We start from the raw sequence: 18,679 nt of genomic DNA, 5'->3' as shown, positions 1-18,679 counted from the left end.
GCTCTGACATCCTGATGATCACTCTGTCTTTCTTACTTCCAGCCATATGGATGACATCCTTATCAAATGAGTGCAAGGCTAACTGTACTTTACAGTATGTCTTTAATAGCCATTCATTTTGACTTTTATAATTTTGTCATGGCCAGACAGAGATGGTGCAATGTCCCCCACCCCCCGCCATTCCTGTATTTTTTTTTTAAATTTAATCAACAACAACAACAACAACAACAACAACAACAAAAAAAAGCTTCCAGCATGCCTATTCTACCCTTACTGATTCTCTTTTATTCTTTAAATGAAATAAATAAATAAAATGTTGTTGAGCCTGCATGTGTGTGGCATTTCATAACACATTATGTGTGTGTATGGCATTTCGTAACACATTATGAAAGTGTGTTTAGGTGGTTTCAGGGAGTACACAATTACAACAACATACTGTTTTCCTGCATTAAGTTATTACGGTTTTACAATTATTTATATACTTTTCTCAACAAGGAGTATACTTTTTCCAACAAGCTTTTTTTAAAACATGCAGCTTGACACAGCAGATAATCTCTTTCAAAATGCACTAATATCCCCAAACCAATTTGTCCCTTTTTACTCATTTACTCTTTATTTATGGAGTATCAGACTCTTAAAGAAACCAAAAATCTTTTACAAAACAAGAATAACACCTAAATACAATAGCACTTTTGATTAGTGCAGTTTTTATACATTTGTAAATATATTATTTTGTATTATGCTACAAAATACTTACACCTTCGTAAGGGAAATCGTTTTTCTTTAGCTTTATTTATGGTAACACTTTAAAATAGGTAAGACTTATTCACTATTAACTACAACATTTCCCTCAATAAATTCCTAATTTACTGCTTATTAATAGTTAGTAAGGTAGTTAGGTTTAGCTAGGTTTAGGTATTGGGTAGGATTAGGAATGTAGAATAAGTTCATGTAGAATAAGGAATTACTATGTGCTAAATTAGTACTAATAAATGGCTAATATTCTAGTAATATGCATGCTAAAAAGCAACTAGTTAAGAAACCGTAAAATAAAGTGTTACCTTATTTATTTTTCAGGAATATCTATACAAATTAAGCACATTACATCTAATTTAGTTTACTGTTATGCGTTTGGACATACAATTTAATTCTTGAATATAGAAGGAAAAAGTTGCAGAATAGGCTGCAAATACACAAAGTTTTGCTAATGGTTAAATATGAGATTGAATTTTGCAGAACATGGTCATTTAATGCATTATGCAATGAAAATGTAGTGAAAATAATTTTGTATAGTCTGTTATACTTGTTGTGTCTGTGAAGTTTTGTATAGGCTTACTATGTATTGAGAAAAGCATATGACTACTTGTGAAAAAGTGTAAGAGTTACATATGGAGTGGGCAGGATGTTCTAATGGCACTCCCATGTCTTTACTTTGCAAAGTTCCATTTTAGTCGGAACCATTTGTGATCTCTTTTTGTTTTACATGCTGTTAGTGAGGGCAGCAGCTGATACAAACATGTTGTGGGAGTTGTACAGCAAACAGCCATTTGTACCTGCCTTTGACCAGGGGGACTCTTGAAAGGGAAACAAGGGAGAGGCGGAGAGAGAATGACTCGTACTTAATAGCTCTTGAGTACAGTGGCTGCAGCTCAGTGATGTAGTGTGTCGACTCCCTCCGGATATGGGCACTCCCCTTTCTGCACCTTGGCATGACTTTTCACTTTGATTGTCAGGCAAGCCTGCGTGCTTCAGTGACTCCATATCCCAAAAACCCCTGGGACAACAGAAACTGGATATGTGGTAGCTGAGTGCTGTGCAAATGATTATAGAGGCTGCTTCAGTAACTTAGGCCAATAAATAACACTGTGACTATGTCACACATGGTAAAATTGGTCACGTGCTATATTTATATAATCAGTCTTTAATTATGTTATTGTATTGTTATTATTTTAATAGTTTAGGAGCTACTAAACTTTTAGGAACTAAACTTTTTTTTTTTTTTTTTTTTTAAATAGGCCATCTACCCTTTGTCCCGGAAAGCATAAAAACTGTACACTAGTAATCAGGAAATAGACATAAGAAGAACTCTATCTAGTTACATAGCTTTTCCATCAGATGTGTTAAACATCAGTGTTTGTATAAGATATTTTTTTTTTATTGTATTACATCTATTATTATTGTAGTACATGTAGTAATCATTTGAATATTTGTAACATAAAATGAACTGCTGTTTTTGTGAAATAATCATTTAAATAATCGCGCAAGTACCAAAAATAAAAGTCTATAGCTCGTATCAGAACACTGATGTCTGTGGTATTGATCTTTTAAAAGTAACCTACACTTTGTCATACACAGTGTCTGTTGCAAAGTGTGACTTGACATCCTTTCATACATTTAAATGTATTTAAAAATTTAGGCTTGGGGAATTTATGGGTTAAAAGTTTGATGCTAATGATTAGCCAGGAAGTTTCAATCCATTTATCACAAATGTAATATATATTAAATATTTTTAAATTTGACAGATACAGATTAAAACACACCTCACTGTGTTGGTCAGGTGTGTTTTAGTATGAGACTCCCTGTCAGATTGCCAGATCATGATTCAGAGTTATCTGAAAATGTTTTATAAATCTTTGAAGCGGTGAAGACGAATTTGTCCATAGTGGAAAGCTCCATGGACTTATTTAGATAAAGCATCGTAGTTCGTTCCTACTAACAGTGACAACCCCACAAGTCTAGTCTTTTTCTTGTTTGGTGGTTCACATAGTGGATAGGGTTGAACAACTGGGTTTCTGTGCTGACAGTCATGAGATGTAGACAGACAGACAGATGCATCAATACATGATGTTAAGTATGTTAATTTTCACAGGAAGTAATTATAATATAATAATGTCCGGAGGCAAACATAGATAGGCCTGTTTCTAGACCCATGTCTTCCCAAAACCCTAATAAAACTTCTTGTTATTATTTTGATCCCTACCCACACAGCACTGGTGGTAATATCCATCTTTCCAGAGATCTGCTTAGCTAAATAACTGACATATACCAAGATCCATTCTTAATGGGTCTGTTTAGCTGAACCCCTGGCCCTTCCACATTATTTCCATTCATTCTCAAATGCATTTGTATGTGTGCGTCAGCAGTAAATAATGCTGCTGGTGACAGTCGCTATAGCTGTGTTTGCTCTGGGTCTGTGAGCTCTATCTCTAGAGGCCTGCAGACAGGAATAGCTCAAGAGATGCTGCTGAAGCAGACAAGGGAAGGGAAAAGCCACCTCTGAGCTAATGGTCTTGCATCTTCCTGGCAGCATGTCAATAATGGCTCTTATCACATTAGGCAAAGAGTCCATTAGCTTATTCTCTTCGCCTGCATGCGCCGTGGCAGCGCCAGTTTGTACATAACCTCTCTAATGGTTTGTGTGTGTGTGTTTAAAAGAGGGAGAGTGCTATAGATTCTTAAGCCACCAAATGTAAAACACTTGGCTTACCACACAGTCAAATTAGGATCAGAGAGGGGATATAAAATTGTTTTGTTTGACTTACAACCAAAGAGGCATAGATTTTGTCTAAAGCAAGAAGCAAGGAGAACACATACATATCTTCTCTTTGTGTTTTCGTCTGTTCTCCTTCCAGCTGAGCTAATCTTTTGAAGGTTGCTCTTTGACTTATTTTTAATAACAACAATATAATAGCTCTCGAGTAAGAGGTGTAAGCATTACTCTAAATGATAACAGTAATGTAATACACCTCCCAGTATCACACTGATACAATACACGACAGCCAAGAAGCAAATTGTGAGCATATGTTACACCTTTTTCAGGCATTAGCAAGCAATCACTGGAGTGAAAGAAAGAAGATGTGATATAAAAAGAATATAAAAAGGCACTGTTGCACAAAAGACCCTCAGACGGGACACATTTCTCATGCACTCCCACTGTTCCCCCTAAAGAACTCCATGTCCACCTAACATCTGCTTCCCAGATCAGCAAATCCATTCCATTCCCTCACAGTGGGAGATCACAGAAATCCTCTTTTATTAATTGGAAATGATTCTTTTCCCTCAGTCCCTCTGCACCTAAGCGTTGCCCCACATCAGTACTGACTTGTGTTACAGTCAAAATGACAATGATGCAGATCACTCAAATTTCAACACAGGTTTGTTCTAATGACAAAACCACTATTACCAGTTTGTACTCTCCTTTTCTCTAACAGTAAGATTATTGACAAGGGTTTAAGCCCACATTCCAGAGTTAGATTATTATTATTATTACAGTTTTTCTCAATTGCTTAAACACATTTCTTGAAATTATGCCTCGCTTTTGCGATAACCTAAACACAAATCCGTAACTTCTAACTCAATTCCCTGAACTTACTATATTCAGGTCAAAATGAAGCTCTCCACTCAAAACAACTCAATCTTGCTGAAAAAAACAAACTTTGCTCTCAGACATGACACACAAACCCTCAAAAACACACACACTACAACACTGTTTTACACACTGATGAGATCAATTCAAAACAATACTACGAAAGCTGGTAATAAGTGTTGCTTGGAAGAAAAAAAAATCACATGATGAACACAAAAATGTATGCATTTGTGTTTTAATCCTTAATTTATTGTACTGTAAAGTACATCACAAAACAGCAAACAACAACAAAAATAATTATTCTGCCCAGCATCCTGTCTTTGGTCTGGGACAGACCAAACAACCTCCTCAGGATCACAGACTAAATTGGCTCTGGACAGGCAGCGGGGTAAAATCCTCTTGCATGCCTGACCCAACCCTGGCATGCATCAACTAAAATATATAAGACTGCTTGTTTCCTTGCCCTTGCCCTTCCTATTTCTCTTCCATGTTGTTGTCGTTGTCCTCCTTCTTCCCCTCCTCTTCCTCTTTCACTTCCTACTCTTCGTCTTCGAAACTGCATATTACTGTATGCGGGATATTGATTGAAAAAGACCGGATAGGATTCACAGTTACACTTTTACTAGTGGTCTAACAAAAAAAAAACAAAAAAAAAAAAAAAAAAAAAAAAAAAAAAAATATATATATATATATACATATATACATATATATAAATACGTTACAAAGTCATTGTGAAATAGAAAAGAAAAAGCATGAGATGTTGAGATGTACCTTTGAGCTATTTCAAAGAACTGCTTTATCATTGGTTGATCTGTAGTCTCGACATTAGCAAAAGTCAATATTCACTTGAACAGTTCATGGCAAATCTACAAAAAGTCTTATAGAAATGTGTAGAGTATGCTTGACAGTTTATGACAACTGGATCAAAAATTTAGCATTTACTGCAAATACATATACGATGAGCTAATGCCTTGATGTTTTAAGGGGTAAGACTATAGCAACAACAATAGGAACTGATAATGTAGGAAATAGCAGACAAATCAGTTGCATAATCAGTTGCATGAATGTACCAAAGCAAACGCAACTTGTTACAGTTTTTCTCAATTGCTTAAACACATTTCTTGAAATTATGCCTCGCTTTTGCGAAACTCTAAACACAAATCCGTAACTTCTAACTCAATTCTCCGAACTTACTATATTCAGGTCAAAATGAAGCTCTCCACTCAAAACAACTCAATCTTGCTGAAAAAAACAAACTTTTCTCTTAGACATGACACACAAACCCTCAAAAACACACACATTACAACACAGTTTTACACACTGATGAGATCAATTGAAAACAATACTACGAAAACTGGTAATAACTGTTGCTTGGAAAAAAAAAATGATGAATACAACAAATGTATGCATTTGCAAGTGTTTTAATCCTTAATTTATTGTACTGTAGAGTACAGCACAAAACAGCAAACAACAACAAAAATAATTATTCTACCCCAGCATCCATGTCTTTGGTCTGGGACAGGCCAAACAACCTCCTCAACATCACACTCTAATTGGTTACAACCCTGGCATGCATCAGCTAAAATATAGAAGACTGCTTGTTTTCTTGCCCTTGCCCTTCCTATTTCTCTTCCATGTTGTTGTCGTCGTCCTCCTCCTTCTTCTCCTCCTCTTCCTCTTTCACCTCCTATTCTTTGTCTTCGAAATTGCATATTACTGTATGCGGGATATTGATTGAAAAAGACCAGATAGGATACACAGTTACACTTTTACTAGTGGTCTGACAAAAAAAAAAATCAACATAAAAAAAAAGAAATAAAATATAAATACATTACAAAGTCATTGTGAAATAGAAAAGAGAAATATGGGCAAAGGCCGAAATATAAATTAGAAAGTCCAGAATTTGTAACTCTTGTGTTGTCCTCTGTCTATATATGCTTCCCAACTGAAGGTTCATGAGATGTTGAGATGTACCTTTGAGCTATTACAGAGAACTGCTTTATCATCGGTTGATCTGTAGTCTCTACATTAGTGAAAGTCAGTATTCACTTGAACAATTCATGGCAAATTTACAAAAAGTCTAATAGAAATGTGTAGAATATGCTTGACAGCTAGATCAAAAATGTAGCATTTACTGCAAAGACATATACAATGAGCTAATGACTTGATGTTTTGAGGGGAAAGACTATAGCAACATGAAAACCGCAGACAAATCAGTTGCATAATCAGCTGCATGAATATACCAAAGCAAACGCAACTTGTTAAAAAAAATTGCACAATGTGCACAAGTGACTAGATGATGTGGAGGTTGAACAAGTAGTTTTGAGAATTTCATTTCTGATCTGAGAAATGCACCAAACTAAGCTGACTTTGGCACTTTTATCTCCATCGAAGGTTCTGATTGGTGTGTGATAGATTTTGACTCCTAGTGTTTCCACTTGGGTAATTGTGTGCTAATTGAGCTCAAACTTTGCAGACTCGAGTGAACAATATTGAATGCTAGTGCTTTCTAAATGATCACATGGTGTAAGCACTGAGAAATGTAGGGATTTGTGTGTAGAGTTTTGCAGTAACAGTTCACCAAATCTGACTCATGTGTTAAAGCAGGGGAATAGTGTTTATAGTTCAGGGAAATGGGTGTGCTTTTTGAAAAATGGCATTATGGTTTTGAAATTTTAGTTCAAAAGACTAGTTATAGTGTTTTAGCAATTGAGAAAAACTGTAAAAAAAAAAAAATAGAAACATTTTATGATATGTACAAGTGACTAGACGATGTGGAGGTTGAACAAGTAGTATTGAGAATGTCATTTCTGATCTGAGAAATGCACCAAACTGTAAGCTGACTTTGGCCCTTTTATCTCCATCGAAGGTTCTGATTGGTGTGTGACAAATTTTGAGTCCTAGTGTTTCCATTTGGGTAATTGTTTTCTAATTGAGCTCAAACTTTGCAGACTTCAGTTAACAATATTGAATGCTAGTGCTTTCTAAATGATCACATGGTGTAAGCACTGAGAAATGTAGGGATTTGTGTGTAGAGTTTTGCAGTAACAGTTCACCAAATCTGACTCATGTGTTAAAGCAGGGAAATAGTGTTTATAGTTCAGGGAAATGGGTGTGCTTTTTGAAAAATGCCATTATGGTTTTGAAATTTTAGTTCAAAAGACTGGTTATAGTGTTTTAGCAATCGAGAAAAACTGTATTATTATTAATTTATTTTTTCAGATGCTTCACAGGGAATATTGTAGTTTATTTTGTACTTGGATGCCTTTGTACATAAGGTAGATCTCAGATTTTTTGTTGTTGTTGTTGTTGTTGTTTTGTCAATGTACTTGGTTGTGTCATATTTGTTTGAATAGCGGCAATGGTCCAAACAGTCAAAGGTCATTCTTGATGGACTTGCAAACACAAATGGCAGTGTTTGAAAATAACTGTGTCCTGGCTGCTCTTAGGCTGCTCTGATTTGTTTTGACACACATTTATTGTGAGATATAAAGTTAGTAAACAACACCTACTTTTGGAGTTTTGCTCCTTGTACCAACTCCACCTAATTGAACCAAATCAACTATGATCTGGGATAGTATTTCAGAAAATAATAATACACACATGGATGCCTTTGTACATAAGGTAGACTTCTGAGTATTTTCATTATTATTTTCTTTTTATTATTATTTTTTTTCAATTAAATTTAGCAAACATGTCTGAAAATTCAAAATCCTCACGACTGTGGTGTACACATGGGATATATTTTTAGCCTGTGTTCTGCATAGAGACAATGCAAGGCAATGCAATTAGAGTCGACCTGTTCCAAATTATAGAAAATATGAATGTTCACAGTGGGCCATGTGTGCGCATGTATAATAGGCAACACTTTATTTGGATGCTGAGATTTTCTTCAGCTTGGTCAGTGTATACCAATTTTCACCAGAGTTCATGAGCAGTCATTTATGATTATCATTTAGGCAGGAGGTCTGGATGTGTTCTTTTTCCACATTTGCTTCATATGTGTCATCCAGCACAATGTCAGATAAATGAGTCACTGGGTGGCTGAGCCACACACCTCACTAATACCATGAGCCTTTACACATTTACGTACAATTGAACACAATGGTTTGCTATAAAAACCATATAACATTGCATGTCCACATTTACCCTTCTAAGAATAGAGGGCTCTATGATAATCATTAGGCACCATTTGACCAATGAGAGTTACACAAGACTCTTGTGAGCTCTCCCTCTGATGTCATGGCTCCAGGCACTGGGCTTTGACTGAGCCTTTCCCCCCTTTTTTTGCCACTTCCCTACTCAATTATTCATTGCTTAAAATAAAAAAAGGTCAGAAAGTAGAATACTGAGCAATTCATGGGTTCAAGACCTTCTAAGATCACAGGGAAACCTCTGCTTAACCTCCCTTGAAGTAGTGAACACAGGGGATGGAAGGGATTTTTGGTTCTGGGATATGATAGCTACCCCTTGATCAATAGTGAATTTCTGTTGTGTCCACTGGGAGTCACTGGATCAATGTGGTTCCCAGACCAATTGTCCATGTTGAATTAGATGCTTTAGAAATGTTGGTTCTACATTAGGCAGGAAGAAAGAACATTTTATAAATATGATACTGAAATATTTTGACCAAAATAATATTAATAAAAAGAAGGAAACAAATTTATTACAGAATATTAATAATACTATCATAGAAAAGGTAGAGTACCATGCATGGGCCATGATCTGTGTATTTACCTGCTCTTACTCTGTACTCACTATAGTATATTTCTCAGAGCTTAATGATCCTATGACTATGATAAGTGATGATTGTTATAAGGACTTTATTCAGTGGCGTAATCTTCAGCCTTTAACACAAGATTGGGGGATGTTAATATAATAACTGAGTAATTGACTGCTTTTTTATGCTGACAATTCTGGCATGGTAAATATGTGACCATCTTTTGCTTGTCCTCAGAGACCATTTACAAAGCTCATGCCTCCAGCATCATTATTGGGTTGCAGTAAGTGACACCAGCAGCAGTGAGATAAATAAAGGCATCACAGTTGACACATTTGCAGCATTTGCTGACTGCCCCATGGATAGATGAGACCTGTGACTTAATGCTATAATTATTAACTAATTGTCTTTAACCTCACAAACAGTGTTCAGCCACATTATGTAAAGGAGTCAGGGATGTGTAATGACAGTGTAATCCATCACAGCGTTGGGGGGCGTGGGGGACGGTTCTAATGAGATTTCATTTGAGTATGGCAAATCTGCAGAATGCATAGATAGAAGCAACATTAAGCTAATTGGGAGATGAGTGCCTTGGTGTAAAAGTGCTTCTAATGGCAGGTTTGTTGCCTGACTAATGCAAGGGAGTTGGCTAAAGACCTGAGGCTGATTTGTGGGCAGACATACTAATATTTTATCGTACCAGTCAATCTAAATGTTGCCTCCTCTTCATCTCCTTTAGTTTTAGTTTCGATCCAGCATAATATTTCTTGAATCAAGAACTGAATACTCAATAGGATATAGGTATGGGAAAGAGCTATCACAGCAAATAAATGTTCTTAAATGTAATCAAAAGCACATGATGTTTGTCTCCAAGCAGAACTCTAGACAACACCCCCCTTTTCACACAATCTGGAGTTTTTCTGTGTGTTTGAGTGTCGCCTTAGCTTTGGCTTGCTTGGGTCCAGATGTCTCTGGAACTATAGATAGGTGTGTTTGCATAGCCCCTCTTACACTGGCCCTCCAAAAGTACCGTCTGTGACCTGTATGATGATAGCTGGCTGGCTCCAGTGCTTCTAACCAACTCCATTTGGTAAACTTTACAGTCCAGTGTCTTCTCTTGCTTTATACTCTGATTGAAAAATGTGGAAAAAAAAAATAGATAAACTCATAAGTGATACTTGGCCAGTGTCACATTTGTTTGAAAAGCACAGTGCTGAATAGTGGCAGCCGTCCAAACAGTCAAAGGTTATTCTTGCTGAACTTGCAAATGCAAATGACACTGTTTGAAAATAATTGTTTCCTGGCTGCTCTGATCATTTATTATGAGATAACAAGCAAGTTAGAAAAAAAACACCTACTTTTGGATTGTTGCAGTTAAACTTGTTCCTTGTAACAACTCTACCCAATTGAACCAATCACTAACTATCGTTATGAGCTGAGGTAGTATTTCAGAGATGTGTAACATTGTGGGGCATTTAATCTTCTCCCTCCAAGCCAAAAGCGTACACTGCATTGAAAATGGGGTCCCTGTTTGAGAAGAGATAGAGAACTGTGTTATAAACTAGCCTGTGATCAGTGATTAAGATCAGACAGTTTTTAGTTTTCAGCTACACTCCTGCATACATATTTTGTATGCAGAACTACTTCCTTCCACAACGGACTTAAATCTCAAGTTGAAAGTTTAACAGACGAGCCCAAGCCTCCGTTACTAATTTGGAAACAACACTGGCATAGTGAATATGTGACCATCTTTATGTGTATTAGAGACTTACTGTATTATGTAGAGTAGAGTATTATGGGAGAGAGATGGGGTGAGTGAGTGTGTTTACCTGCATCTGATATAGCATTCTTCAGCTTAATCACATATTCACAATAAAACTAGTTTGAATGTCTACTGAAGAGATTTATCTTTGTTGTAGTATTCTTTCATCTGTTAAGGGTGATTTCCGATGACAACGTTGTTCACTGCATTTGTTGATTGTGTCTTACAAGGTGTTGTTGAAAGTAAAAAATATCATCCTTGCTTACAACCACTGATCTTTAAAATGACTGGATTCACTGCATTCTAAATTATTCAGCGGTGAAGCCAACAAAAGTAAAATAGAAAAAAAAAAAAAAAAACGACCTAAAATTACCTGATTTCATGCATATCAGTCACACAGGATTCATTTTTCTGATATGTGTATATAAATTAATTGTTACTTCAGATGTTATCTTCAATGTTTATGGTCTTTTTGGGCAGAATAAGCAATATACTGAAATTATTCAGGTAACTGATTCAGCACAAAATATATTTCTTTATGTAGAAAATATTAAACATGAACATATGTCTGGTGTTAGTATCAGAAATAGATTTGGATAAATAATACAATACAAGTAATTCACAGTTACCCTACTGTATGAATAAAAACAATAAAACAACATAATTACATAAACAATAAATGTACAAGGCAAATTAACATATACAAAACATACAACTTTGTTCAGATTTCAGAATGAGCACATTGTAATTAGTAATACATATGCTGAGGATCCTGTCCATCCCATGTTAATCATGTTCATCTGATGTTTGCTACTATAATGAATATTATACGTAACTTTTTAGTACACAGGGGAAATTCCAGACATTAAACAAATAACCATTTACATGCCTAGGACATTTGCATAAAAATTGCATTTTCTCATAAAATCGTACGATTTCCTATTTATTCAATAGGGATTAATGTCAATCTGGATACTAGGGAATACCAATATGGCGGCACAGTGGCTTCGTATTATGAGCAATCCACTTCTCTCACACTTCTTTTAATATAAAAGTCTTTACTACTGAAAAAAAAGGCCTAACAATGTAACTAAACACAGATGGCTTCTCAATACCAAATGCTATTACTAGATGCTACTATTATTTATATAAAATTGTATTTATTGAATAATAATGTTTGATAAACAACAACAGTCATCATGAAAGTTGATAAGCAATTCAGTCAAAAGTACAAAGGCAGTGTTACAGCATTAAAGTTATATAAAAATATAAAGTTATAAGACTTTATAAAGTAATGAAAGTTATGTTGCCCTTAGCCAAAACAATTTGCTCTGGAACAAATAATAGATTAATGAGAACAGCCCTTTAAATTTACCCTAATTAATTATATGTTTAACCATTATAGAGACATCAAAGCCAGCAGCAAATTCCAGAAGATCTGAATGAGGTAAGGCTGTTCTCAGCTTGTTCATGAGCGCTGAATGTCCGGTTATGCTACGATGTTTACAACTCATGATCAGACTGCTTCTGGCGTGATATCCGCGATAGCCAATGTGAGCGAGCAAGCGTCATCTACCGGATGTTGTGTGCTTCTGTATCTGAAACTTGGCAGCCACAAACACGAAATGACACGAAAGCAGGGTACTGAGACATCACCCATATTCTTTTTATACCATATTCTGTTTTTTCTCTGTGAAACAGAACAAACTCCAGGAGAGCCAGCTGACAACATCGATTGTTCTCCGTTTGTTTTTGTTCTATAGTCACTTTTGATCACGCAAGTCTCTGTGAGATCACGTCACTGTGAAACCGTTCCTACAATCAACAAGTGTGTGGTTGTGTCGTGTTCTGGTCGAATCGTCTAGTGTGCGCATTTAGAGGATTACAAGGCTAAAAATCCCTCTCCCATCATTTTAAAATCAGTTAAGATTTGAAAATCGTCTAGTGTGTGGCCAGCCTAAATCATTCAGGATTGAAAAAAAATTAGGGTAAGTAAGTGATGACAGAACAATTTTTATAAATAGTTTAAAATTATTTTCTTTCATGTTCATTCATGTTTGTACAAAGATGGAACATTTCACTCAAGGGAAATATTTCATACTTGTTTTCAGTAATACAGACAGCAATGAAATAGATAGTACAGTAGCACCGATAGCAGACATACATCATACAGACATCTTTTTGATGTGTCCGTTTCCTAGAGCATTTGCAACACATCTCTAAAATTTCCTGTCAAATTTTAAATAGACATTTAGGCAATTTTAGAAAGACTTTTGTGATTTAGAGTGTATGTAAATCTATTTTTTAAAACATGTTTATCAGATGTACACAGATGCTTTCCTGATGAAATGTTCTTTAGCAGACTTTCACAGAAAATTTGTGTGAATATGCATGACATGTATTATACAAAAATATAAATACTGAAGGAAGGTAATGAACATCTAGAAGCAGGAAAATACACAGAAAGAACAGGAGGAGAGAACTGCTTAAAAATTCCACTGTATTTATTTTTTGAAGCATTTTGTAGCAGTATTTAAAAATTCACTTTGTAATTAGCTTTTTTTCCCTTTTACTTACATCAAATTGAAATACAGGAGTTCAAACCACTGTGCCATATAAAATAATATTGTTGAGGCTGAAATTTAAAGTCTTACCTCCAGGCTAAACTCATACTCAAACACGGAATGAAAGTGTAAAATGTTTTTAATGTATATTTAACAACAAATACCCCAGTGACTATTGATGTGCTGTCTCTGAAGAATTTATCTTGCTTAAATTTCTGAGGCCATGCTGTTGTGAAACCATTCTGTATTCCCACCTCTCGTTCTCTTTTACTATCTTCTCTTTTCTTCACTTTCTCTCATTCTCTAACTCTCCCACTCTCTTTAAACATTTATTCTCTGTCTGCGCCTTAAAGGCCCTTTGTGCTTTGTGCTGTTGATTTTTACAGCTCTTAAAATCCAGAGTAACCATTTATCATTCATAGAACCTAGCAGGCTAGGGCAGACAAAGCCTTGCCTTGTGTCATCTCTAATTGTCATCAGAACAACCACTGCTCCCTTGATGTTGCCTTGTTCTGCGTCAAGGGTAAACAGGATCATGTATGAGAAGAGCAAACTAATCTTCTATCCCCTTAAACTAGAAAGTGCCATTCATAAACTCTCGTGGTAGGAAGAGCAGAATGGCACAATTTCGGCATCAAAGCCTGTGGCAAATGCCAATGAACATTTATAGACACTTTTATAAATAGCATATGAAAGGTTACTCTATATGACTTTAAAAGCCTATTTGGTCACATGAAGATGATTCCAGTGGTAAGGCAATATATAACAGATGATTAATTTTCAAACTCATTATTCTCATTTTCGTAATACAGTGGGGTTTAGGAAGCACAGTAATGTCAAGAAACATACTTCAGAGTCAAATAATGCAGGTACCAGAGAGAGGGGACAAAACACTAAGTCACAAATTTTATGTATCAAAGTTACAAGCCTGACCACAACACTAAAAGATGCTGCCAAGATTCCATTCCCAAAATCTCTTGCCATGTCTCAGCGTCTGGCAGTGGGCAAGTGTGTAAAGCTCAAACTGTTTTTCAGTGGTTAATAATACCATTACTTAGAATGCTGGCTGAATTCAAACTCCTTGGAAGTGGTGCTTATTTTTCCTCCTGGAGCAATACTGCTCTCTCAAGATGGAAATTTCCCACATTCCATGGTTCCGACTCTACAGAACGAACGAACGAATGAATGAATGAATAACAACAATAACAATATAATATTAAGCAAACAAACTAATACACAAACCAAGGCTAGTTTATGATATGTTGAGATTTACATTATTCCGTACTTGTGTGCCTGAAGGCAAATGTTATATAAGTTAACAAACACGTTTTTAGTTGACACCATCTTCTTGATAAAGTATGCCTTCATTAATATTTAATCTAGTTTGAGACATGCGTCCTCTAAACTCCAATTAACATAAATCTCAGGTAATACTGATCTGCATCCTGCCTAATAAATGTAATACAAGATTTCTGTCACCTTCAAGGCTTCTTCAAAGACATAGTTAAATAAACATGAGCTGCTTATTTTTTATGTCAAACATTGCTGCCACGAAAATTAAAATTATTTTATATTAAATCTATTATTACTCCCTTTATTAAATCTCTTATGTTTTTGTTTTTTTTTTACTGTCAATCAACAGCAGTAATCAGTGGATAATTGTGGAAGAGACAGAAAGGGTCACATCTACTGAGAAGTATTGTACATTGTCTTACACCAAATAGACTGATGTATTCTCTATAGTTTCATGGGGACCCCCTTATAAATGAACACTGGTAGCTTCTATTAAATGGCTAAAGACTTTTACCTTTAAGAAAGGAAAAAAAGACACCTAGATATTGTCAGTTGGAAACTCTATTATAAGTTTTTATATATTGCTTCATTTGGGTGATTTTCCTTCATCCTTACTCTACCCATCACCTATATCATTTCAGATGCTATGCAAACAATAAATAAATAAATATTTTTTCTTTTCTCTGATATGGCCTCTAGGATGCTGCAGGCAAGGTTCTGGACAGATGGACTATAATGTCTCGGGAAGAGGAGATCATCACTCTTCAACAGTTTCTGCGCTTTGGTGAAACCAAGTCTATTGTGGAATTGATGGCCATCCAGGAAAAGGAGGGTCAGGCAGTCACAGTACCCTCATCAAAGACTGACTCTGGAATCAGGACTTTTATTGAAAGCAACAATCGCACACGTAGTCCTGGCCTTCTGTCACACCTAGAAAACAACAGCCCCTCTAGCATTCACCATTTTGAGAACATCCCAAACAGTTTGGCCTTCTTGCTGCCCTTCCAGTATATCAACCCAGTGTCAGCCCCCATGTTAGGGCTGCCACCAAATGGACTGACCATTGAGCAATCAGGTCTCAGAATGCGAGAGCCAAATCTGCCCAATCAGAGCGAGCAAGTGGAGACCAGTGAATCTGAAGTGTCCCTCTCACCATTTCGTAGTGGTCAGAGCCCTAGTCGAGGAACAATGGGGACCTTACCTAATGCCATTGAACCTAAAACAGAACCCAACAGAGCTTCACCCATCTCTCCAACACCATCTACACAGCAGTCCCAGCAACCGCAGACACCAACACAGCAACCACAGGGGCAGCAACAGCAGCAGTCAAGTAGTCTGAACAACCACCAGATCCATCACCATTTTGAAAAGAATGAACAGTCGAAAACCATTACACACTCTTCTTTCTCTTCCAAAATGCATCGCATGCGTCGTATGGGTGCAACCTCACGTAAGGGTCGAGTCTGCTGCAACTCCTGTGGCAAGACTTTCTATGATAAGGGTACTCTAAAGATCCACTACAATGCTGTGCATCTGAAGATTAAGCACCGTTGTACTATTGAAGGCTGCAATATGGTCTTCAGCTCACTGCGAAGTCGTAACCGGCATAGCGCTAATCCCAATCCTCGTCTACATATGCCCATGCTAAGGAACAACCGGGACAAGGACCTCATTCGCTCCAGTTCTGGGACAGCAACACCTGTCATATCAAGTGCCAAAAGTGGCTTCAATCTAACTAGCCCTGGGCGACCACCACTAAGCTTTGCCACCCCACCTCTTGACCCTATGATACAGTCACCTCTGCAGAGCCCCCTTGTTTTCCCTTCACTGAAGTCTGTGCAGCCAGTGCAACCTGTGCCACCTTTTTATCGCACACTGCTCTCTCCCGCTGACCTAGTTAGTCCCCCAGTCTCTCTGCCTACCAGTCCAATTTTGCCTGCCACAACCAACAGCACATCTCTAACAGACCAGCAACAGATGTTAACTGCTAGCTCCCACAACATGCATGTATCTGAAACATCGTTTTCTCATCGCCTACCCACAACTCCCAGTACCCAAGATTCTGTGACTGTTGACCCTATGCCTAAAAAGAAGCCTCGCAAATCCAGCATGCCAGTAAAGATAGAGAAAGAAGTCATAGATGTGGCAGATGATTATGATGACAAAGATGATGATGATGAAGATAGTTGTCACCATCACCACCATCAGCCATCCAACATCCATAACAATGTCAATGGCAACTGCAACAACAACAATAACAGCAGCAGCAGCAGCAGTCATCACTGTGGAGGCAGTGGACATCAGTCTCCATCACATGATGAAATGAGTCCCAGTCTAGCTCTTAGAGGCATGCTTCATCCTGACCAAGAAGACTGCAGTGGGAGTCATGGTAGTAGAGGCCATGGTGACCTGCGTTGTATTGACAGTTTTACCTCTGAGGACCAAGATCATGAGCGTGATTTTGAAAATGAGTCAGAGACATCTGAATCCAAGATGCTCTACCGTGATGACCTAATGGACACTGACGTACATCAGCCAGCCCTAGACAGAAACCTGGGCAAGGAACACCAGGGGACAGAAGATGAGGGACACCTACGGAAAGATTTTGAGGAACAAAGCCATTCCCCACCCTCTCAACACCAGCCTGTTATCAAAATCAAGGAGGAGATCAATGATCCTACTTATGACATGTTCTGCATGGGTCAATATAGCCTTTACAATGGGGGTATGGCAGCTGCTGCTGCCGCTGCTGCCAGCATGGCTGCCTTACATGAAAGTTTCATCTCCTCTATGAGCTATGGATCAAGCCCACCAAAATTCCCTTCTCAGTCCCCTGACAGTGATCTCTGCTCTAGTCCTGATCCCAAGATTTGCTACGTCTGCAAAAAGAGCTTTAAAAGTTCGTACAGTGTCAAACTGCACTACAAGAATGTGCACCTAAAAGAGATGCATGTGTGTACTGTGGCTGGATGCAACGCTGCTTTCCCCTCCCGACGGAGCAGAGATAGGTGAGACTCATAACCCTCATTTTCAATTACTTTATACTATATAAATAAATATATATATATATATATATATATATATATATATATATATATATATTTCAGAGTTATTATTATTATTATTATCACCATCATTATTATTTTAGGTTTCATGAAGTTAGGATGTAACTGGGTAACCTGTTTAGTCTTTATTGCATGTTTGAGGCGAAACAAAAAAATATATATTTTTTTTAACGGGAAGAACATGTGTTGATTGTACATTTCTGCAGATGCTTATTTAATGACTTAATGTGCTGTTTACCTGTACTTGCTCACCTGTCACGCACAGGTAGACATGCATACATTAGCAGAGGTTGAAGCTTGTCAAACCACTGCATTCATTAGCGCATCAGGAGGTGCAGATTTCACTCACTGCTAGTTAACACATTTACCATAAACAGTCCCAGAATACATTTATGCTAGAGGGCAAGCAACAAGCCTATCTTTACTTAAATGTAGACTTTCCAAAGATAATTGTTTTGGCTTTACAAGTAAAATGGATGACATTTTATTTTGATAGTCCACTTTCTACTGACTCTGACTATAAGTAACTTTGAAACTACATGTCAACTACCAGTCATTAGAGTATTAGTAGACTGTCTGCTAACACTTTATTTTGATGATCCCCCAGCAAACATTCTACTGATTATTTGCAAGCAAATGTCAACCTATTCTACTAACCCTAATCTAATAGTCTACTAATACTCTAATGAGAGTTAGCAGACATGTACTTGCAAATTAATGACAGTTAGTTGACTTGTAGTTGCAAAGTTACTAACAAAGTTAATAGAATGTCTAATGTGGACTACTGAACTAAAGTGCAACTATAAAATGCTATAAAAGTCAGCAATAATACCACAAGTGGCAAAAGTTAGTACTAACATAATTTAGCTGAAGGTTAAACACTAATTAGTATAATTTAGTGGACCTTTT

At 36.9% G+C, this 18,679-nt stretch overlaps 1 protein-coding gene across 5 annotated transcripts in view; it reads left to right on the top strand.

Moving 5' to 3' along the window:
- Window positions 1-18,679, top strand: part of bnc2 (basonuclin 2) — a 168,132-nt gene that overhangs the window by 138,627 nt on the left and 10,826 nt on the right. For all 5 annotated transcript variants that reach the window (XM_051115775.1, XM_051115754.1, XM_051115762.1 and 2 more), the window contains one exon: window positions 15,405-17,713. In XM_051115775.1, coding sequence (XP_050971732.1) covers window positions 15,405-17,713 — 2,309 coding nt within the window. The remainder of the gene's footprint in view (window positions 1-15,404; window positions 17,714-18,679) is intronic.

This window comes from Labeo rohita, chromosome 1, assembly GCF_022985175.1.
Source record: "Labeo rohita strain BAU-BD-2019 chromosome 1, IGBB_LRoh.1.0, whole genome shotgun sequence".
Classification (NCBI taxonomy): Eukaryota; Metazoa; Chordata; class Actinopteri; order Cypriniformes; family Cyprinidae; genus Labeo; species Labeo rohita.
Note: the sequence above shows the minus strand (reverse complement) of the source record. Positions and strands in the feature narration are given on the sequence as shown.